The sequence below is a fragment of the Cydia fagiglandana genome, chromosome 4, assembly GCF_963556715.1.
Source record: "Cydia fagiglandana chromosome 4, ilCydFagi1.1, whole genome shotgun sequence".
NCBI lineage: Eukaryota > Metazoa > Arthropoda > Insecta > Lepidoptera > Tortricidae > Cydia > Cydia fagiglandana.
This window is the reverse complement of record NC_085935.1, coordinates 18,833,409-18,856,956: the sequence shown is the minus strand read 5'-3', so window position 1 is coordinate 18,856,956 and position 23,548 is coordinate 18,833,409. Positions and strand designations below refer to the sequence as shown.

The following is a 23,548-nucleotide window of genomic DNA, read 5'->3' as shown; positions in this document are numbered from 1 at the left end:
AAATACGAATAATTAAATAAGAGAGGCACCTTTTATTTCATAATTAGGTATTGAGACACTATGTACCTATGAATATACTTAGTCAGGCCATAATTTCTGTCACAAAGGTTTTGACTGATGAAATGTATTACAAAGCCTTCAATAAAAAAGACATGATTGGAAAGCTTGTTTTATACCGATCAAAACGTAATATTACCTAATTAGTTTAAAATGTAGATTATGACTTTCTTTACTACTTGCTTACTTTGGGATTGTCGTTAGACAAAAGCAGGTAAAATGTTTAGAAATATCAAAAGAAGTAATTATTTGTGAAAAATGTGGCAGATACAATAAAAATTGCTACAATACGGCGCCAGGAAAAGTTCATTGTTCATCAAAGCGCGCTGTTGTTTTATGCGATAAACGCAGCGTTGAGTAACGGCGCGATTCGGGAAATGAATTAGGGCTTCACTAGATATGAAATAGTAAAGATATGTGACGTTCCACGGCAAAAGATACCTTATGGCGGTTGGCGCTTACGCTATTTAATTATTAACGCCGCTCCAATATTCAGCCGGGGCAATGGTACCTTTTGCCGTGGAACGTCACATATCTTTACTATTTCTTATCTAGTGAAGCTCTAATTCATTTCCCGAATCGCTCCGTAAAACAGTGTTTGATTATTAGATTATCTGATGTAAAATGGATGTGCGGCAAGCGCATCGCTTGGCTGCGTTTATCGCATAAGACAACCGCGTGTTTTAGGTACCTAGTCGCGCAAAGCAAAGCAATGCTTAAAAGAATCTAAATCGTTGTTTTATTAATGGAAAGCTATGTTTAATTTTATTGATAATTTATTGACTTAATCTTGCCTCAAAGTTGGAATAACTTTCTTCGAAGCGAGGCTACATATACTTATCGCTCCAAAGCTTGTTATAAAATTGCGTCTACAAAAAACTATTGACATAAAAGAAGAAATGATTATATCAATTCAAGACGAAATAGGTAGTCAGTTTTATATTCATTTTATAACACTTATTATACAATAAATAAATGAGTTTCAACACCAGAAGAAATTAATATCTCCTTAACATTTCGATTACCTAATTAAATTCTTCATTTTTATATCAAATCATAATGTTATTTGAAAATCGGATCTTCCAGCCATGCTCACCCTTTTATCGGCACACAATTTCAATTTCAATTATTTATTTAATTTAAGATAACAGAGATCCCATTGTGTTAGTATTACATATTATAACAATTACACTCATCCTTATTCCCATGGCAACAATTTAACAAAGGTGTTAGAATATAATTTGCCCACTTTGGCCTTCACTATCTATTTGACGCTCACTGTGCAGCTAAATGTCAGTTTTATAAGAACCAGTCAAGTGCAAGTCGGACTCGCGTTCCAAGGGTCCCGTTCTCCCTCCGGCCGTTTTGGTAACAAAGTTTCGCAACCAGTTGATGAAAAAGAATTAATAATCCTGTTACGCAACTAGTTGCCCAAGAAGAAAATATATTCCTGAACCAAAAATAGCGTATCTATATGACAGTGGAGTTTCGCAACCAGTACGGATATGATGGTCGTATTTGTCTACGTGACAGCGTGATAAAACGGTGTCCGTCTCTTTCTATCCCGTAGAGTTATAAAGTGACAGTTGTTTTATCACGTGGATAAATGTGGATAAAGCGATCCATAATAGGCTTGCAGTTGACGAAAAGGAAATAATTGTCTTTGTTTATAACTAGTTACCAAATAAGACTCATTTTAATCGCGAAATTTCTAACGACATTTGTCCTACGTTTAGCTGACCTTAGCTGAAAGAGTCTAAGGTACGAAACTTTCTTTTCAAAAAACATTTCCTTTACAGCTTAACAAGACGGAGCCCCTATTTCTGGGCGGTTTGCCCTCCGGGCATCTGAAGCTACCTAACGAACCTAACCTACGTACTGAAAGAGTGAGCGAAAGAAGAACCCTATTTAAAATAGACGCGGATAAATGATTGGATATTTAATACATAATACGATTCGACCATTTCTTTAAAATTATCGTTGATGGACACAAGTAAGGTAGAGGAAACCCAGGTGCAGTCTTTACTAAGATCAAGTGAAAGAAAAAGTATTGGTCGTGTCGTATCAGAAAATCAAAGAGCTGGCGCAAGATAGAAAAAGCTGGAAGATTCTGAAATTAATCATTATATCTTATAAAACAAAGTCCCCCGCCGCGTCTGGTTGTTCTGTCTGTTTGTCCCGTCGCGATAAACTCAAAAACTACTGACCGGTTTTGATTAGTTTTCCACCTAGGTGCTATCAATAGAGTGATTCTTGAGGTAGGTTATAGGTACATAATTTGTTAAGGTTTACCCGTGCGAAGCCGGGGCGGGTCGCTAGTGTATGTATATACATATCTACTTAGATACTATTAGGATGTCAACGACCAACCAGATTCCTGGTCACTTAATACCTACGTAAGTTCTACACGGATAATGACTGAGAATTTGACCTCCGAAATATTATCGCAGTGCCGTCAGCAATATAAATAGTTGCTACAAACCCCAATTAATCAGTTGCAACCCGAAGTCGAGCAATACACACCTATCACAATGGCTGCGAAGGTAATTTTTCCGTCTTGATTTTATTAAAGATTTTTTTTTTGCTATTTACATAGAATAAATTGTGCAGTGGAATAATATTGCAGTAATACCGAAATGTTCAAGTTTGTATGATAAAGTAAATAATTAAACAAACATAAAATATGTCCTTTCCCGGACCTGAAACTATCTTCATACTAAATTTCATCTAAATCAGTTCAGCCGTTCAAGCATGAAGAGATAACAGACGGAGAGACAGACAAACAGACAGGGTTATTAACGCATATATAATTAATACATAATATTAGTAGGGATGGCATAAGTACCTGCTCATGTATCCAATTTTTTAACCCTTATACAGGGTTGCGTACTTGTGTAGTCAACACCGAGCAAATCATCAGTTTTGTAACTGTGTGCGTTTTTATTTTTCAGTTCGTCGTTGTAGCTCTCTTAGTGGCGGCTGCTCAGGGCAGCGCGATTCATGGCGGTAACTACAACAGCTTCTCCTATGGAGTGTCGGACCCCCACACCGGCGACGTGAAGAGCCAGCACGAGACCCGCGTGGGCGACAGCGTGGTCGGCCAGTACTCGCTGCTGGACTCCGACGGCACGAAGCGCACCGTCGACTATGCCGCTGATGCCCACTCCGGATTCAACGCTGTTGTGCGCAAGGACGCTCTGCTGCACGCCGCTCCCGTCGCCATCGCGCACGCCGCTCCTTTGGCCGTCGCTGCTCACGCCGCTCCTCTGGCGTACGCTGCCCACGCCGCTCCTCTCGCTCACTCCGCCTACTCTACCCAAATCGCCCATGGCGCTCCCCTGGCTCACACCGCCTACGCCGCTCCCATCGCTCACGGCGCCATCGGCTACGGTGCTCATGGCGCCATCGGCTACGGTGCTCATGGCGCCATCGGCTACGGTGCCCATGGCGCCATCGGCTACGGTGCCCAGGGTCTCGGTCTTGGTTACGCCGGTCATGGACTCGGTCTCGGCCATGGACTTGGATACGGTAATGGACTCGCCTGGTGAATGTAGTATCTATATATGTGGTTAGTTAATGAAGAACGGCTGTGTTGACCAATAAAAGAAAACATTTTATTTACAAAAAAGTGTGTTTTTATGCCTTATCAACAATTTCACCCACTATTTTTATTAACAATCTTAATGATTAAAGCTACGCCTATGATGTTAATGATAATAAGAAATATGTTTTTTTTAGGGTCCCGTGCTCAAAAAAACAAATTAAGGAAATCTGCGTACATCGTTTAACATTTTTTACACAAGTGCAAATGTTTCTCATTATAAAGTCATACATTAAAAAAATAATTAGATAAGAACGAATTCTTAAACGTGGAGCTTGTGGTGATTGAATAGGAACTTCAGTATTTTTGCATCTTATCTTATTTTATTATTCATGTCAAGTTTGTTAAAGTTTATTTTAGTCAAGGATTCTTAAATAGTTTGTTGCGTTCAAGCAATATGAACGTGAGCTTGAATAATAATTTGAATCCATATGCCGTGTTCAATATTACTTCAATGAGTTTGCTTTGTAAAATAAAAAGAGCGTTGTTTAAGAACGTTATCGGTCCTATCCTTATTCTTGCTATAGCTCGTTTTTTTAGCATTAGAAAGAACTTGAAAGAAGGTAAGCGATCTTGACATGTCTTTTAATTGAAAAACGCTTTTAAAAATCAGTAACTATTACTTATGAAAACAGAAGAATATAAATGATCGTATTAGATAAATAATTGTTACATATTTGCCGTAACTTATTTTTAAAATGTGTTTTTCAATTAAAAGACACATCAAGATTGTTTACCTTATTTCTAATGCTAAAAAAAACGAACTATAGGAAAGGTGGGTACCTAGTATAAAAGTATTTTTGGTACAAAAGAAATGCAAATGGTTATGGTTGTTGTATTTCTTCACGTCAAAAAATATCCTTGTTTTGTTATCAGAATACCGTTTCAAGCGTACCATTTTTAAGTTTTTATAGTATACGATTTTTATTGAATTTTATTGCAAGGATGATATGCATAATTTTTTTTACCATAAAATGAAAATTGACCAAATGATGTACATAAATTTGCGTTGAGTTTACCTCTGAAATTGCGGTCATCTATCGCTCGCTAGTGGCTCTGTAAACTGTAGACCTCGCGATAAGCTCCTTAAGCTTAAAAAATTTAGAACTAAAAACACCTTATAGTTTGCTGAGTCATTATCAAAGCGAACTCACAATGGTCTTGATGACACTTAGGTCCTTTAAGGCCTGCGCAAACCGGCGGAGCGCAGCGCAGATCACTTTAAAATTATCAATGTATTTTCTTCCGTATTTTGATTACATTCAGGTATAAATTTAAATGCCTTGAGACCGACATCGGAGCATCACGGAGGATTGTTACTCCGCGGCATCGAGAAGCACGCTAGAGGATACCGCGTTGGTAGGCGCCGGCATGCCGCGGCATCCCCCGGCATGCGCCGAGGTTTCCCGAGTGCGCCGGAGTAGCGCCGGGACGACGGGGGAGAACTCGTGCACACTAGTCACTAATCCTTTGTGATACACGCGAGTACACGCGGCTGGATGCATCCCCTGGCCTGCGCCAAAGTGCTCCCAGGTGCGCCGGCCGCTAGCGCTTGGGCTGGCGGACGCTCCTGGTATCGCGGGGGATTTTACTTCACCGGTGTGCGCTGCGCGACGTAAATCCTCCTCGGTGATCTGCGCTGCGCTCCGTCGGTTTGCGCTGGCTTTTATACCTGTCATTTTGGATTTTTTTAATAAAACGAAACGACAGAAAAATTCTATCTACCTGACCACCAAACCTGCTCACACGAGAATCCGTTGAGAGATGCGACCTGCAGAGGAGAATAACGAAAGCATTTTTGTCCAAGCTGAAACAGAGACCTTCGCTAACTCGGTCAAAAATTACTTTTATTATTTTCTTTGATGCTCATGGTCTCATATTGAGACATGTACATATTTTGATCCTCACAAAAAACAGACACAGTTGAGACAATGATACGATATGATTATATATATCTTTTTTTTTTATTATGATAATACATATAAGTCGCTTTCGTAAAAACGAATGCTTAAGTCAAATAATGAGATTAGTTGTCAAACGGACCCCGGGCTCCTATGAGCTGTGGCAAAATGCCGGGATAACGCGAGGAAGAAGAAGTTGAGACAATGATACAGGATACAAAAATAATGATATGATACGGGAATATGCAATAAGTGGGTTCACATTTTATAGTAGGTATGCTTAAAGGATGACTTAGATTTTGACCGAACCCGGGCCGGGGAGTCCGACAAGTCATTTTCTATGACAGCTGACCGCTGACCACGTGGTGCTTTCCATTGAAAACGAAGCGCCGGAAGCTCTGGCAATATTCCTGTTAATATAGCAAAATTAAGACAGTTAGAAAGCTAATTTTTACGCTACGCCCTTACATACGGGATACAGTTTTTCAGTGCCTACTTCTCAAATAAGAAAAACTTGATATATATGTACCCGTTTGTTTACTTTTATTGTAGGTATTGTCCAGTGTCCACTGAAGACAAATTTGACAAAATTAGTGAAAACTGATCCAATGTTTACCTAGTACTACATATTACAAAAAACATATGGGACAGTTGTATTTGATGCTTTTGAGTTGTTTCCTCATGTTTGCTAGTGTATTATATGTAATAATGGACTTTTTAAGCGGTAATAGAATGATACATACTTTTTAGCAAATTATGTATTTGGATTTGGAATTACAAGATTGTGTCACAAGGGAGTTAAATGAAATATTTACGGTATACTGAGCGCAGTGAGGGAATAAAGTGTTACACACATACTGCTTCTCCCATCACCTGTGAGGAAATTATATATCATGTCTCAAAATACATACATACTTACATACAGATATAGTGCATAAGTAATAATTGTTTTCCTTCGTGTTTTGTCGGAAACGTTAGTATTTGTCATGCTACTTCAATCAATATAAGTACTTTTTGTACCGAGACTGACTGAAATAGCATAACACGTTCGTACGTTTCCGCGAAAATACGAAGGAACATTATTATAAACTACATCTGTACAACAATAAGTATTTCCTCGTTTACATTTAAAATAGAATGCCAAAAATATACAGGGCGTCCCACGGCGATGCCACATGGAGGGAAAGTACCTTAAATATCATAGATAGCATATTTTGCTGAAAGAAGACTTCATTTTATTTTTAAAACTTAGTAAAGTTGCATTCATACTTTTTTAATTTTTTTTGAAAAAAAATGTAGTATGGAAAAAAATTATCGCGTCATTGGAGGAAAAGTACCTTAATTATTGTAAATGAACATCTTACTGAAAGAAGACATTATTTCGATTTAAAAAAACAAGTTGAATTGCATTTTAAATAATTTCATGGTTAAACCGGGAATCGAACCCGCTACACGAGAAAAATTTGGCAAAAAAATAATTCTCACATTGAAGCCTTTCGATCGGTATGACAAAGCTACAAGGTATTTTTTTTCTCGTGTAGCGGGTTCGATTCCCGGTTTAACCATGAAATTATTTAAAATGCAATTCAACTTGTTTTTTTAAATCGAAATAATGTCTTCTTTCAGTAAGATGTTCATTTACAATAATTAAGGTACTTTTCCTCCAATGACGCGATAATTTTTTTCCATACATTTTTATCAAAAAAAAATTTAAAAAGTATGAATGCAACTTTACTAAGTTTAAAAAATAAAATGAAGTCTTCTTTCAGCAAAATATGCTATCTATGATATTTAAGGTACTTTCCCTCCATGTGGCATCGCCGTGGGACGCCCTGTAGACTCGGAACCTTTTCAATAGGCTGTATTTAGGTGTCATGTACGCACTGATGTTTATTTATTTGCATAAATATGACAGTGATTGATTTGCGATTGGATTTGAATTTGCCGACAAAACAAAAGCGGTCACGAATAAGCGACTCACACATAATATACCGGGTGTGGCCTGTAACACGAGCAAATAATTAAAACATAGATTGTACTCCTCAACCGGTGACGCTTTTGTTCAACAACTTTTGAAAATTACGAAGTATTTAGACTCCCTATTTTTCATACAAAATAAATAGGTATTATCTTCAATGGACGCCATCGCCACGACATATCATTGTGATTGACGTTGCTTGTCACGCCTTAAACATAACAAAATTCGCAATACATTGCATCTAAGAATAAACTTTAAAGTGTATTAAAAATCAAACCACAAGTTATTTTTAAAAGTCGCTGAACAAATTTTGGTCAGTATGAGGAGTACAGCCTACAGTTAAATTTTTTGCTCATGTTACAGGCCATACCCGGTATGAAAGTTCCGTATTGGGTTCGAATGAATGTAACACCACGGATACGCATAATCGTGACAAATAAAAATCCATCCATCCATTCATCCATTTTCGCGACTTTTTTCTATATATTTCTCTAATAGTCTCTAATATGAAAGTAACTTTGGGTGAACTTACTTTTTTCTCAATAATTTAATAAAATTGATAATACGAGTGCAGCTATACAAAACATGCAAATAATGCGACCGATCTGTTTCGATTTCCGAGTTCGCTTTAGTCGTAATTCGAATGCAATTATGATGTCAATGACCGACCAAACTCCTGGTCATTTTTAATTCATATAAAGCCGTGCAATTCTCATTGTTTACACGGGGGCACACGAGTTCAGCTCTTGAAGTAACCGCTGTACACGTGACCCCGAGATTTGTAAGGATTATACACTTAAGAAGAACGCGCTTATAGCTGGTTAGCTTGAACCGTAGACTCGCCCGTGTATCGCTAGGTGATCGGAATGTTACACCCGCTTTACTATCACTTGGCAAGGTCGCCGATCCACCTGACAAACAATATCGACGTAACTATACGGACAACGACAGATCTTGACCTCCGAAATAATATGGTGCAGGCAACGATATAAATAGTTGTTACAGACCGAAGTTAATCAGTTGCAAGTCGAAGTCGAGCAATACACACTTATCACAATGGCTGCGAAGGTAAATTGCTATGCTATTTAGACGCAATTTGACAATTAGCATTTTTGCAGAAGTAATCTACAAAAGACAATCAATCATTTTCTGTAATTAGCAAGATACCTAGTTGCAAGATATGTATGGGTAATGCCAGTTTAAAACAGGTCTGGTGTTAAACAAAGACGTATTACTTATATAAAGTTATATATATATATTATCTTTAAATAAATAAGTGGCCTTAGTTACAGGAGCAGGGTTTATAAAAGCTAAGCTGATGGATGCGTTTAATAATGAAAGTTTCTTTTTGTTTCAGTTCGTCGTTGTAGCTCTTTTGGTGGCGGCTGCTCAGGGCAGCGCTATCCACGGTGGAAATTACAACAGCTTCTCCTATGGAGTGTCGGACCCCCACACCGGCGACGTGAAGAGCCAGCACGAGACCCGCGTGGGCGACAGCGTGGTCGGCCAGTACTCGCTGCTGGACTCCGACGGCACGAAGCGCACCGTCGACTACGCCGCTGATGCCCACTCCGGATTCAACGCTGTCGTGCGCAAGGATCCTCTGCTGCACGCCGCTCCCGTCGCCATCGCGCACGCCGCTCCCCTGGCGTACGCTGCCCCGATCGCTCACGCTGCTCCCGTAGCGTACGCCTCCCACGTCGCTCACGCCGCTCCCTTGGCCCATGCCGCGATTGCCGCTCCTCTGGCTCACACCGCGTACGCCGCTCCCCTGGCCCACGCTGCCTACGCTGCTCCCATCGCCCATGGCGCCATCGCTTACGGCGCTCACGGAGTCGGTCTCGGTTACGGCCATGGTCTTGGTTACGGACACGGTCTCGGCTACGGTGCGCATTACGGCTATTAAATAATAACACAACTCCAAACTGAAAGTAGACTGTGATGTTTATAGGATAAATATAAAACATTTTAAAACTATTTGCTATTTTCTTTTGTTGTTATAATATCTTCTAATAAGCTCTTCTCATAAGTACTTATAACCTAAGTTACATAATTACAATCATTTATAGCAATGACACTCGTAAACGCCAATGGAAACGAATACTTATTTGTCATCCTAATCCCGATGTAATTTAACTTTTCGTTTGGTGTTTGTCGATAAATGGTTGTCATTTTCGCTAAGGTCCCTGACAAGTGTCATTTTTATCATCTGACGCAAGAGAGAGCAGTGTCACAACTTTATGTGTCTGTTTGTGGCAGCGTAGTATAGCTAAATAACATTACCTAAGTCAAATTCAAAATATCATTCCGATGTACTGACATCACTTTCGAATTGGCATGTATATCTTTCTTTAAGTTTCACTAACTTATTATGCGAAGTAGGAACGTACATCTTGACTTTGTCTTGTCTTATAAACTCACCTTAGTTGATCATTAATATTCATAAACATTTATATTGTTTTCTTTCTTTTCTTTTCGTAATTTTGGGTGGAATGGGTGGTCTGTTAAATGTGATCAATGGAACCTGGACTAAGGGCCAATTGCAATCGCCGTAATTAGGGGGCTGGTTATCATCACTCAACATTGAACTGTGAAACTCTTCGTATATTCAAATTTAGCGAACTTTTTGACGTTTTCGTGAAATTGACCGGGAGTCTGTTTTTAAATCCAATAACCGTCTGAAAGATAAAATTTCAAGGTTAAATTGTGGCTGTAACTACCTGTGGAACACCTATTACCTACTGTAAGGTTTTGATGTACTACAATTTGTTTGTTTGGCATCCTTACCATGTGCAAAAATTACCTAAAACACATCAATTAATTTTGGTTCGTGCGTATCCAAGCGGAAACTTTGATCTAGGTATTTGTCATTGACCAATTGAATGTCATGAGATTGTGCGTAAAGGCGTAAAAGCGTTTTATGGCGCTATGCTTTTTAGGGTTCCGTACCCGATTGGTAAAAACGGGACCCTATTACTAAGACTCCTCTGCGCTCAAGAACCGTGATAGCTAGACAGTTGAAATTTTCACAGATGATGTATTTCTGTTGCTGCTATAACAGCAAATACTAAAAACAGAATGAAATAAATATTTGTGATAAAGTCGGGCCAATTTCCATATAACAAACGTGATTTTTTTTTGCCGTTTTTTTCGGTGTGGTACGGAACCCTTCGTGCGCGAGTCCCACTCGCACTTGGCCGGTTTTTTTGTTTAATAATACATATGGATATTGTTGAGTAGCAAGTTAAGTATTTTATTGTTGATACCTCTACCTACTCGTAGGAGCACCGCGATATTTTTAAACATCTTCTTTTCCTTTGCCTTATCCCACATTAGGTGGGGTCGGCTCTCCTTATCCTTCGGCGCCAAGACGATCTGTCTTGAGTTGTCGGGTTGGGTAGTTGGGTTTTATCCAGTAGTTTGGCCATACTCGTCCACCACGTCAGAGGGGGCCGTCCTCTACCTTTTCTGGCTTCTGGCAGAGCTAGCGCTTTTTGCACGACATGGCTGTCGTCTCTCCGCATAACATGGCCGTACCACCTCAGGCGGGTTTCCATAAGTTTTTCTGAGACGGGAGTGACTTTGAAGCTGCCTCTAATAAGTTCGTTTCGTATCTTATCTATTCTTGTAACTCCACCTGACCATCTAAGCATTTTCATTTCGGCCACATGTAACTTTTTAATATGTGTTTCTTTAACGGTCCAGCATTCAGCCCCATACAGCATTGCTGGTCTCACTGCAGTTTTGTATACCTTGCCCTTTGTACGATATTTTTAAACATCATCGTCATAAAAAGAAAAATAGAAAAGTAATTTTAGAGATTGTTTCAGGTAGGTATTTTATTTAAAAGTATATTTTACACAGGTATGTAGAAAATGCTATGTCTTGCGTTCATTTTATAGTACTAGTCCTAAAATGCTGGTAATGAAGTGTCACATATGCACAGTAATACATTCGATGATTTATGCTATAAATGTTGATTTTTTTTTTCAAATAATCGGCCTCTAGTATAATGTTGTCGGTATGTCATGATCATGACCCGCCATTTAAATTCATTGTGCTGGAGCACCCACAAAAATCAAGTTTTGAGGCTCATTACAGTGAGATAAACCTTCGTACGTAATGTAGTCATTACTTTTATGTCATCTCTGGCAGCCGTTTAGATAGGTATACCTACTCAACAGCTGTATGAATTTGGGCATACAATAATTGTCGAAGCTGCATTTTAAATTAAAAACATGCATTTCATGGTTGGAGCCGGGTATCCTTAAACTACGTCCAAGACCACCGGTGGACGGGCAGCAGCGTCCCTCAAATTCGGTGTACTCGACTGCGATCGCCAACCCGCCTGCCAAGCGTGGCGATTATGGCATTCACCCCCCAACAAGGGGGAGGCCTAGGGTCTCTATTGTTTCCCAAATAGTTTTAAGTCATAATGTATTGATTGTCAGAATTTTCGTTAGTCATAATTGGTTTTTCTCAGAAACGCGTAACTTTTCAGGATTGCCACAAAACAAACCTAACCTAACCTAACCTATCTATAGCATAACCTTAGGAAAATCCTGAAAAGTTAACGGTTTCAGTTTTATGACTAACGATAATATGTCAAACAATACATTATGACTTAAAACTTTATGGGAAACAAAGGGACCCCGGAGGGCCTATGTTCAGCAGTGGACATCTTAAGGCTGAGATGATGATGATGATGATGATTTCATGGTTGTCAAATTATTTATTTTACACACTGCTTATTGATATCAGTGGAGGTTATTTTATTGAAATAGACTTTGCGAATATCACACACTTTTTTTAAGTCATTGAGTACCTGGTTGAGATCCGTGTCGGGAGCCGTGGCAAAACTAGCTGCCAATTGCTGCAATTGACTAAAATGTTACTGTTAATTATTTTCATTGGTTACTTGTGCCTACTGCCTAGTCACTCCTTCGTTTTGGAGGTCAGCTTTGTTGTCTCATTTTTTTCATTGTTCGTCATTTACATTTTCAAGAGAGTAATATTTAAATTTGATCAAACGTTTACGTGTTTTACACTTGAAAATCTGTTACTACTTTTAAAAACCTCGCATCTTAGTTCTGAAATTAGTATCTTATGTTATACCTTTCAATTTTTATTTATAAATTTATATATACCTATTTCGGGGATCTCGGAAACGTCTCTAACGATTTCGATGAAATTTGTTATATACGGATTTTTGGGAAAGAAAAATCGATCTAGCTAGGTCTTATCTCATTTTTGAGTTTTTAATGGTTTCCGAGCAAAGCTCGGTCTTCCCGATATTTAGGTATAACTAATACGGTCAACTTTCTTTGTCTCGATCGAACATAAAATTAAATGTAAAACCCATTTAAAACTAAGAACTAAAACTTAAAGATTTGGAAAAAAACCAATAGAACTTTAATTTAATGTCATTTATTTGACGTAATCACAGCAGTTTCGTGGCCATGGTAAAAACCCATAGCTTATTTGAGTATTATTTATTGTCTAGGATAATTTAGTATCTAATAGTGGGAGTATCCCAAATGGCCAGCATATCCGAGGCCATGAGCGCCATGGGCGACATGAGCGAGGGGAGCGGCGATGGCACCGTGAGCGTAGGCGGTGTGCGCCAGGGGAGCGGCGTAGGCAGTGTGCGCCAGGGGAGCGGCGTACGCGGCGTGCGCAAGAGGAGCACCGTGGGCGACGCTGGTGGCGTACGAGGAGTGGGCGACGTGAGCGAGAGGAGCGGCGTGGGCAGCGTACGCTAGGGGAGCGGCATGGGCCAGAGGAGCGGCGTGAGCAGCGTACGCCAGGGGAGCGGCGTGAGCAGCGTACGCCAGGGGAGCGGCGTGGGCGACGGCGACGGGAGCGGCGTGCAGCAGGGGGTCCTTGCGCACAACAGCGTTGAATCCGGAGTGGGCATCAGCGGCGTAGTCGACGGTGCGCTTTGTGCCGTCAGACTCCAGCAGCGAGTACTGGCCCACCACGCTGTCGCCCACGCGGGTCTCGTGCTGGCTCTTCACGTCGCCGGTGTGGGGGTCCGACACTCCATAGGAGAAGCTGTTGTAGTTACCGCCATGGATCGCGCTGCCCTGAGCAGCCGCCACCAAGAGAGCTACAACGACGAACTGAAACAAAAAGATGTTTCATTAGTTCATTATTAACTGGTGAACTGTAAATATTTGATGGGTAGAATTTTACTGCTATCTTTGTGGTAAGGATTCATTAAGGCAAGGAAACTTTTCACTTTTTTTTCACAAATCGCATTTAGATTATAGCGATAATCTAAAACCTATTATTAGTTTTAAGATATTCAATAATAAGTACATAAATTGACGTAAGAGGATTTCATTTGAACTTAGTACGTACTTAAATATTTAGCAAATATTAGATTTTCACTGGTAACTAAATTAAAGGAGGCAAACTAAAGCTTTAACGCTTCAATAATTACCTTAGCTGCCATTTCGATAAGTTTATTTGTTGCACAGTGAACTGCGAATGATTGATCCTGGTTTTTGCTCCGCCTTTTTATATTACTCCTGTACAATCGCTCACAGCTAATAATAGGAAGTAAAAGACACGTATACGCTCTAGGCCGAAGTATGGTTTTTTAAGCGTCACATTTCGTCTACGGTATGCGGAACTCGGCTCGGACCACGCGACCAAACATTTAGTTAAACTCAGTCCGCTTGGACGTAAAGGAAACAATTATATTTATTATGCATCGAAATTAGGCGGTGACCTTCAGATGCTAGATAATATTAATTTTTGTATCAAGACGTTGCGTACTCCAATAACTGTGTTAATTAGCCCATTTGCATTGAAGCTAATCGTGTTGAGTTTACCACGTTTGCAACATTAGTGATTACATCAAAGAAACAAAGAAATTTGAGATATAATCTGTTTATTTACAAAACGGGTGCCAATTAGAGATGCCTAATACAGTTTTAGTAGAATCGTCCGTATGGGTATCCGAATCTGGCGTAAGGGTACGCGCCATAGGCGTAGGGGGTGGCGTAAGAAATTGGAGCGGCGTAGGAGATTGGGGCGGCGTAAGAGATAGGAGCGGCAGCGATCAGAGCAGGGTCCTTCCTGACAACGGCGTTGAAGCCGCCAGCGCCGGCAGCGTAGTCGACGGTCCTGCGGGTTCCATCAGACTCGAGGAGGGAGTACTGTCCCTGGACGTTGTCCCCGGCGCGGGTCTCGACCTGGTTCTTGAAGTCCCCGGTGTAGGGGTCCGCCACGCCGTACGAGAAGCTGGAGAGAGAGCTGGCGGAGGCCACTGCCACGAAGGCGAGGACGATGACGAACTGGAACAAGGGGTTTCGTAATTAGTCGCGGTGGTGAAGGCTAAGATTTTATCAAGGGCTGCGTTTTATGAGTTAGTTAAAGGGCAGATTTTATTGCTCTTTAACATTTCAAGCATCTAATTAGTATTAAGTATGAGCATCTTGATAACTAAAGCTGCATTAGATATAATTTGATCCTTGCTTTTATAAAATCTGGTACTAAATGTTAACAGTTTCCTAACATCAGTAATATATCATTATTTAGTACATTTCTTCAAACATTTCTAATCAATTTAAGCGTAGGTGACAAATTAGAAAAAAGTTATATATTGTTTAAATTTACCTTCGCAACCATGTTAAATGAGGATAGGTAGTTGTGACTACGTCGGTAAGTCCAGAAGATCTGATGCTTCCGTCGAAGATTTACCGGCTTTTTATATCATCCAACACAAGATCCCACTTGCTCGAGATCTTGTTTTGTTGTCGAACAATCAGGAAACGCCTAAAAGTCAAGAGCGACGGGGCGACGTTCGGGAAAGGTCTCAGACGGGCTTAATGAAATGTTTCGATCTTAATTTCCCTTTGTACATGAATCATGGGTTGTTTTCTACCATAGTTGTCCTTTTAAGACCGGTTCATGGTGGCGAAATGTCAAAGAGATTCTCGAGAATCCAAATATTTTGCCCTTAACTTATTTAATGGTCATTTCTTTTTTTTAACCGAACAATCAGCATGATCTCGGTAATTAGAGTTATAGGTACTCTGGCATTATTAAAGTACAAGTATTTTACGTACAACCTTAAATTTGCTATATGTGTACTTAATTCAAATGTGCCAAAGATTTTATTCGTAATTGGCATGACACTGATTGATTTAAACATTACATACATCAAATAGGTAAGTACTATAACACTTATTAGTCTGATATTCAATCGAGGTTTTGATCATCCTCTGTATTCTTGTCTTAGCCCATTTCAGACTCTATAAAAAAGCTCTCTGGGATTCCAACTCACGACCTCCAGATTGTTGCACGCTTTTAGTAATTGGTTACCACAATTCAGGTTTATCATCTACGTGCAGATATACCTACAAACAAGTTGTCTAAATTAATCAGGTATATTACATATACGAGTACCTAACTTTATTATAAAGTCGGGAGCTCAATATATTATGAATTATGATACCTACGTGATCCGTACGTTAATTATATCCGGATCCTGTTGTACTTATGTATAAGTCCTGATGTCAAGACAAAAAATCGATGGCTACATAATTGTTGTTAGGGTTCTATTATGTGTAGTTCACACTCTTAGGGCCCCCCCACATCTGGCGTCTTTCGAGCGTCGGCGTTTACAATTCTATGGCCGCTGCTCGACGCAACGTCGACGCAGCGTCGGCGCAACTGCACAGCGACGTCATTTTCCATAGCGCTGACCAGACGCCGACAGACGCCGACGCTCGAAAGACGCTAGATGTGGGGGGGCCTTACTAATTACTGGGTTAACATTGTTGTAATTAGTACCGTAGTGTACAAACAAAAAGTCTTAATTACTTTTTCAATATATCTAATCATTCAATAAGAAATTCCGCACAATCAGTACCTACCAGTCTAAAAAAGGGTATCGATATATGGGTTATATCATGTGCTTATTATTATATTAGAGCTAAGTCGTGAGAAATAAAATCGGCAATAAAAATAACAGGACAGAAAAACGCAGGAATAATTGCAATAATTTACTTAACACATTGTGATTACTGATTACAGGACTTATAAAACCTTAGTTATGTCATGGTACCGGTACTGCATTTCTTAGGTATTACTCAGGCAATTTCCCTCGTACTATTCGTACCTAGATACCAAGGTTAGCCGGGCCGGTCACCAATTATCTCTAGTTATTCTATCTACATGCTAAATACAAGTCTGTATTCAAGGCAGTATTAAGTTAAATGCAAATAAAATAGTCTAGATTTCTTCTAATCTATACAGAGACATTACGTTCGCGCTGAGTGCATCTTCGCATCATAAAAAAAACATTTAAAAAAAATTATCATTCCTAGCGCTACTTGCACCATTCCAATAACCCGGGATTAGGCATTTAAACCGTGTCAGTGTCAAATTGTACTAGTAACCATGGTAACTCCCTGTTTAACCGGTTAACCCGAGTTAGTGGGGTGGTGCAAGTGGCCCTTAACAATCAAAATAAATACACGAAAAAAAAAATATTGATAATAAATAATAAAAACATAAATAAATGTGAATTCATCCTAGATTATAGAGTCAAAACCTAACTTTTATTTAAATCCATGAGTGATGTTTCTAAAGAGTATCCATTCAGATCATTGTATAATTTTATATCCACGAAGAACCGCGATTAGGAACATGTTGCACCATGGAGCTCCTCGAAACAGCTGGCAACTCAGTGGCTTGATTCCCAACATGGCCGACATCAGTCCTAACATCAGCGTTAAACCCAGTATGATCATCAGCTCTATAGTCCACCGTCCTTCTCAGCCCATCAGGTTGAATAAGGGAATACTGTCCAACAACAGTGTCAGCTCTCCTGCTTTCATGTTGATTTTTCACATCGCCTGTGTGTCTATCATTAACGGCATAAGAGAAGTCGTAAGATGGAGCGTCATGGGATGGATATGGTTGGATACCGATGGTAAGAGGTAACGGAGACTGATGGATGTACATGCAGCTTGCTGAGATGATTAAAGCTGAAAGTACTGCGATCTAAAACAAGATGAGTTAATTAATAACTTACTACTGAAAATAAGTAAGTACAAAAACTAAATAAAAGTAACTTTAACTGATAAAAATATGAAATTAAACGATACCGCGGTAATATCTTGAAATGAAAGTTCATAAGTCCATAACTGTCGATTTACTTGGTCTAATTGTGGGTACGAATGTGCATAATTTTTCTTCAGTATAGAGTACGAGTAATATCGTATCTTAAAATCGAATCGTAATTTAGAGCCCTAGAAACATCGTAGACTCAAAAAAAGAGAGGTACCTAATAATTATTCTAATTCTAAGTACGTTTGTTATTTGCATATTAGAATCGTCGCTACAGATTAATTACAAATAATTACTCTGTCTTCGACAAGTTTGGCAAGGAAATAGTAAACGCTATTTATAGCTGATACCATGCAGTAAATGTGATAATTTATTGGGCTTAATTGCTGTCCTCTTTAGTGGCGAATTCTCATGCATAATTTATAGATTAGCGCCTAATCTTATTTTTATTGACAATCTATAATGAAGGTTAACAATTTTTGCAATTCTTTGATACCTAGTTTATGGGTCAAAAACGTTCAGGAAAATCAGTGTCTTTTCTATGTTCGTTTTCTAAGACTTTCATCATACAACTTATAAAAAGTAGAAGGTTTTGACATGTATATAAGGAGAAAAATTTATAAAAGTACGATTTAAAATACGTTTACTTTATGATGTCTACAGAAAGATGTAACTTTAACTCATTCTAAAAAGTTTTCAATCCTTATAATAGCCTCATAGACGCAATTTAATTAGAGCCTAATAAGACTTAGTCAATATTGTCCTTATTAACAGCTTTAGAATGAGTAAAAAGAAACACATTTTATTTCGACATGAAATCTTAATGAGGTGTAAAACGGGTCCATTGGTAAAATAATATTATTAAAATTGAAATTATCCCAGTCAGCTCTACTCTACTTAACTAAGTATTGACCAGTGTATAATCTACTTTACTTAATAATTAGGTACTTTAATAGGTACCTTCTGAATCATGGCGCTGCCTGATGACTGTCCTGTGAACTATGATTAGTGCTCAATTATGCCTCGATTTATACCGAAGGATGTGAAAAACAATCCAGCTTGCGCAAGAGTCTCGGGTGGCGGAGACTTGAGCCCTGTGGTTGCAGGTGTTCCGTTTCCGTTCGTATTTAAATTAGTGCATAAAGAAAAATACATTTGCGGTGTCTGTTTTTAATTATATTTATAATATAGCATGTAGTATGTGTTTATGTGATGGCAATAGGACGACATAACCAAGGCGTCGCAGATAGTTATATGTTAATTTACACAGATCAATCTAGAGCCACTATAAGTACCTACCTAAACTCAATAAGGCTTGTGTTGTAGGTACCAGACGACAATATTATATACAGTATATAGTTACATATAAATGCTTATGGACCGCTCCAATCTGGAGACATTTTAATGACATTTTAGTACGCTTCTCTGTCGTCAAAAATTGTTCAGTTATTGGAAATCAGTGCTTTTTAGCCATTTAAATTATGTGTACCTTTTCCTTCGACTCTCCAAATGCAGTGTAGATAAGTTTAAGCCATATTGATTATGCAATTAAAAAGTAACACGATTTACTTTTATTAAGTTAGCCAATTTAAACTTTGAACCTCCACCATCCATCTCCAACACTCCGTCAGTCAAAATCAGGAAGATCATAAACTTTTAATTACAGCGCAGTCATTATCCATTTATATGTTGCACAATGCAAATGGTCAAGTTCGGAGGAAATTATGGTACTATAATGTAATGCACCGAGCACAGCACAAAACAGTCGGTTCACTAACGCTTAAGTGTTGGGTCAACTATTTGTTGTCCTGTTATTATTTTCTACTAGGCATGAAATTACAGGACACAATATATTAAAAAGACGTGATCACACTCTAGCCATGTTTTTTGTGCCCTTACTAGAATACTTAGTACGCCATTCTATCTACAACCGAATGTTTATAAATATATAATTAATATTTACGAGTAGAACGTTGTTTGATTCTTCTAGAATGGCCTATTTGACTAGTTAAGTCTGAGTAATGTAATAGTTATGTACGATACAAGTGCGAAAAATGAAAAATTCGTAACGAGTGGGTTTAAATTGATACGAGTTGCAAATTACCTATGTATTTGCACGTGTACTAATGTACTTATTAGTACAATGTTTTACAGTACATATGGCCCTTTTAATTTTCGACGTAGCTACGTTATGTGTTTATTATATCACGGGGTGTCGTAATGGAGCACCAGATGTACTATAAACTATTGTACCTACTGTTATTATCAAGCTGTGACCACAATGCGCATTAAGGCAGTTGCACAAGCGGCCGTGGCATTGAACCGAGCCGAATTCTGACAATGACCCCGACGCATCGATCACCGTCATTATGTAACCGCCTTTATGGCGATCAAGCGGGTTTTGCGATGAGCGTATGACATTTAGAGGCGTACAAAAAAAAGTTTATCTCACACACACACACATCAATCACACACACACACACACACAATTCACATTAATCACCCATTTCATTTAGATAATCATTAGATCAGTTAGAGATCACTTTTTGACAGCGTTTGTTAGAAAGGGACTTCTATTTGTATTACAAGTTATAAGCTTTTGAATAACGGGCCCCAGATGATGTGTATTTCTTAAAAGTAGCAAAACTTTTTTTTGCTTTTTGTGCCTATTGCTTGATGTACGTTTATTTGTTACTAACTCGGATCTCGGATATTTTGAGACAAGTCTCCCGCAGAGCGCTTAAATTAGCAAAAATATGCCCGTATCAAATCAGATATGTTCTGACAATTCGTGTTTTTAAAGCCAGTTGGGCAAACAATAAAGTGACTTGTTTTTGTCGAGGCCGAATGACTGACTGACTTACAATACAATACAAATACTCTTTATTTTACTTACATATTTGGAAAGATGAAACTTTTTAATTTTACAAGAAAAGGTTCAAGACTTTTTAATTCAAAACCGTCATTTCATTCAGTTCAATTCAGGAGTAAATAATTAACCACGACCGCCTACTGTCAGACAGATAGCACTGATAACAAAAAGCTTGACAATTTCAAGTCTCCGAAGACGACAGTCAACTCGTAAACACTTCATTTTCATACCCAAAAACCCAACTTTAGAAAAACAATTGATTTGAATGCACAAGTTAAAACGCATCGGTATAACAACATTACATAACACCATTTATTTATTGTAATGTAATCTCACACGTGACTTACAATTACATCCACAATTAAGTTGTCCATCATCCTAATGCAATCATCAGCACGTATCATCTGCCGGTCATTGACTCGGCGGAGATGAATGAAGTGACGTCACGACGTAGTAAAGATGCGCAGTGACACGGCGCGGTCGTGACTTGTTTAATGTTTACGTTCGACTTAGAACTTTTCAAAGTCAATGTTAGATGATTGTTGTGTGGGAGAGGATGTAATTTTTTTCTTTTTTGCTCGAAACTACATTCTCTATTTTAAGTTTTGTATTGTAGTGCGACATGAAATAGTAGAAATTACATAAAATGGAACTAAAACAATTCCATACGAAATTGTTGCCATGTTTAAGCATTTTACATCAAAAATATGACAGTTACGTAGGAAGTGGCACCCTCAAAATTTTTCTACTATTCCTTGTTGGACTATAAGTAGGTTCCTACACGAAACGACCGGGTGACAATAATACATTTTATGATGGCTATTTTCGTAATCTACGTAAGATTAATTTATTCGTTTAATTTATAAGTGTAATTTTATACTTCTTGTTCTTATTCTACTTATTTGAATCATTTATCAACACGGTATTATACCTACTTAATTGAAATAATTTTCCATTGCCTTTTGTTTTATACCATATAAAACAAGTAAATTAATTGGGACAAGTGACATTTAAGTAATAGTTAAATTAAGGAACGGCATGATTTTGGCAGTAAATCATTTGTCATGACTTAACGATTTACGTTGATCTAATATCGTTTGATCACGACGGACAGACAAAAAAGATCAATTTTTATTATTCTTGTAGTTGGCGAATTGTTTTTGCTGTAAAGATGGATTTAAGTTGAGATAAGGCATACTCCAATACCTAAGTGTTTGGTGTAACTTTAAAAACGAAGTAATTTTGAAAATAATAAATACCTACACATCTACTAAACTAGAAGCATTCACTGCAATGGCACAGAATAAATAATAGTACTAGCAATGGTAGCGTTTGAAATGGTTTATCGAAAAGGAAACGCTATCATTTCCAATTTTCCATACATTATTTATAAATATCTAAGTGTTTCGTTTTGTTTTCTGCAAACTGTTGTCATCTTGGCTAGGCCCCTTGATGCATACATATATAGTTATAGTACGTAAATGACAAGAATCAAAATAAGGTACTTACTTACTTACTTACTACTTACTTTGTTGGCGCGGTGACCCAAAATGAGTCTTGGCCTCCAACACAAAATAAACAAAATAATACAAAATAAGGTAGGTACCATTTTACTTTATTTAATGGCCTCTGGCCAATAACTTACCTACACTGTGCGGTGCTTAACAAACTCCTTTTTCACATATCGATAAAATGTTCATATATTTATCTAAATAATACCTATATGTGACAAAAGGTCACAATCAACATAAATATATGACAAGTATAATTATGTGTATGAAATGAATACTCATAATATACCTACACATACAACTACTATGCATAGTGTGACTTTAGTGCAATTATTCTTAGCCTATAGGTAATAGGTATTTATTACGCTATTCATTGCCTTACAATTATTTATGAATCACTGCTACCTATATCATTACGTATCTAAACTACGTACTTACAGCAACTAGTGCTAAGCGGATTTGTCGTTTTTTTTTTTTTTTTTTAATATTGGGGACATCTTACACAGATCAACCTAGCCCCAAACTAAGCAAAGCTTGTACTATGGGTGCTAGGCGACGATATATATACTTATATAGATAAATACATACTTATATACATAGAAAAACACCCATAACTCAGGAACAAATATTAGTGTTCATCACACAAATAAATGCCCTTACTGGGATTCGAACCCAGGACCATCGGCTTAGCAGTTTTGTTCGCCGAAAATAACTTTTTACAACGTTTAAAACGTTTTTTTTTTACTACGGAACACCGTAGTTAGTTTAATACAAATTTGAACCAATATTTGAATACTTGATAAGTATTTCATTGAAAAAAAAAAGTGTAGCCCCTGCTCCCGCTGGATACTGGGGCAGCAGAAAGGTTCTTGAAATATTACACAAAGCAAACTGTAAAAAAACCGGGCAAGTGCGAGTCAGACTCGCGCACGAAGGGTTCCGTACCATAATGCAAAAAAAAAAAACAAAAAAAAAGGGAAAAAAACGGTTACCCATCCAAGTACTGACCACTCCCGACGTTGCTTTAACTTTGGTCAAAAATCACGTTTGTTGTATGGGAGCCCCATTTAAATCTTTATTTTATTCTGTTTTTAGTATTTGTTATTATAGCGGCAACAGAAATACATCATCTGTGAAAATTTCAACTGTCTAGCTATCACGGTTCGTGAGATACAGCCTGGTGACAGACGGACGGACGGACGGACAGCGAAGTCTTAGTAATAGGGTCCCGTTTTACCCTTTGGGTACGGAACCCTAATAACGGATATAAGTAAATTAACATGTAAGCGATACATTACATCGAAGAGGGATATACAGGGTGCTTCCTGTAACAGGAGCAATAAATTAAACTAAAGGCTGGTACTCCTCAAGCTGACCAATAATTGTTCAGCAACTTTTAAAAATTATTATGAATCCTTTAGACTTCCTCTTTTTCATACAAAACAAATATTGCCTTCAATGTACGCTGACATCAGTATGTTTGACGTTACTTGTCACGCTTTTAACATAACAAAATTTGCAATACATTTCGTCTTAGAATAA

At 38.3% G+C, this 23,548-nt stretch overlaps 5 protein-coding genes across 5 annotated transcripts; 2 read left to right on the top strand and 3 right to left on the bottom strand.

Moving 5' to 3' along the window:
- Positions 1-2,446: 2,446 nt before the first annotated feature.
- Positions 2,447-3,685, top strand: LOC134664011 (cuticle protein 7-like). The gene is made up of 2 exons (XM_063520576.1): positions 2,447-2,600; positions 3,009-3,685. The coding sequence occupies exons 1-2, from the start codon at positions 2,589-2,591 to the stop codon at positions 3,603-3,605; spliced, it is 609 nt and encodes a 202-aa protein (XP_063376646.1). The 5' UTR covers positions 2,447-2,588; the 3' UTR covers positions 3,606-3,685.
- A 4,761-nt stretch (positions 3,686-8,446) lies between these two features.
- LOC134664013 (larval/pupal rigid cuticle protein 66-like) lies at positions 8,447-9,511 on the top strand. The gene is made up of 2 exons (XM_063520578.1): positions 8,447-8,605; positions 8,895-9,511. Exons 1-2 carry the CDS (start codon positions 8,594-8,596, stop codon positions 9,441-9,443), a joined length of 561 nt encoding a protein of 186 aa, XP_063376648.1. The 5' UTR covers positions 8,447-8,593; the 3' UTR covers positions 9,444-9,511.
- A 3,437-nt stretch (positions 9,512-12,948) lies between these two features.
- Positions 12,949-14,122, bottom strand: LOC134664009 (larval/pupal rigid cuticle protein 66-like). Its single transcript, XM_063520574.1, has 2 exons — positions 13,983-14,122; positions 12,949-13,659 (listed from the first exon to the last, which is right to left on the bottom strand). The coding sequence occupies exons 1-2, from the start codon at positions 13,992-13,994 to the stop codon at positions 13,054-13,056; spliced, it is 618 nt and encodes a 205-aa protein (XP_063376644.1). The 5' UTR covers positions 13,995-14,122; the 3' UTR covers positions 12,949-13,053.
- A 296-nt stretch (positions 14,123-14,418) lies between these two features.
- LOC134664017 (larval/pupal rigid cuticle protein 66-like) lies at positions 14,419-15,291 on the bottom strand. Its single transcript, XM_063520581.1, has 2 exons — positions 15,164-15,291; positions 14,419-14,841 (listed from the first exon to the last, which is right to left on the bottom strand). The coding sequence occupies exons 1-2, from the start codon at positions 15,173-15,175 to the stop codon at positions 14,479-14,481; spliced, it is 375 nt and encodes a 124-aa protein (XP_063376651.1). The 5' UTR covers positions 15,176-15,291; the 3' UTR covers positions 14,419-14,478.
- A 1,879-nt stretch (positions 15,292-17,170) lies between these two features.
- Positions 17,171-18,716, bottom strand: LOC134663913 (larval cuticle protein A2B-like). The gene is made up of 2 exons (XM_063520456.1): positions 18,584-18,716; positions 17,171-17,557 (listed from the first exon to the last, which is right to left on the bottom strand). The coding sequence occupies exons 1-2, from the start codon at positions 18,593-18,595 to the stop codon at positions 17,171-17,173; spliced, it is 399 nt and encodes a 132-aa protein (XP_063376526.1). The 5' UTR covers positions 18,596-18,716.
- Positions 18,717-23,548: the final 4,832 nt, after the last annotated feature.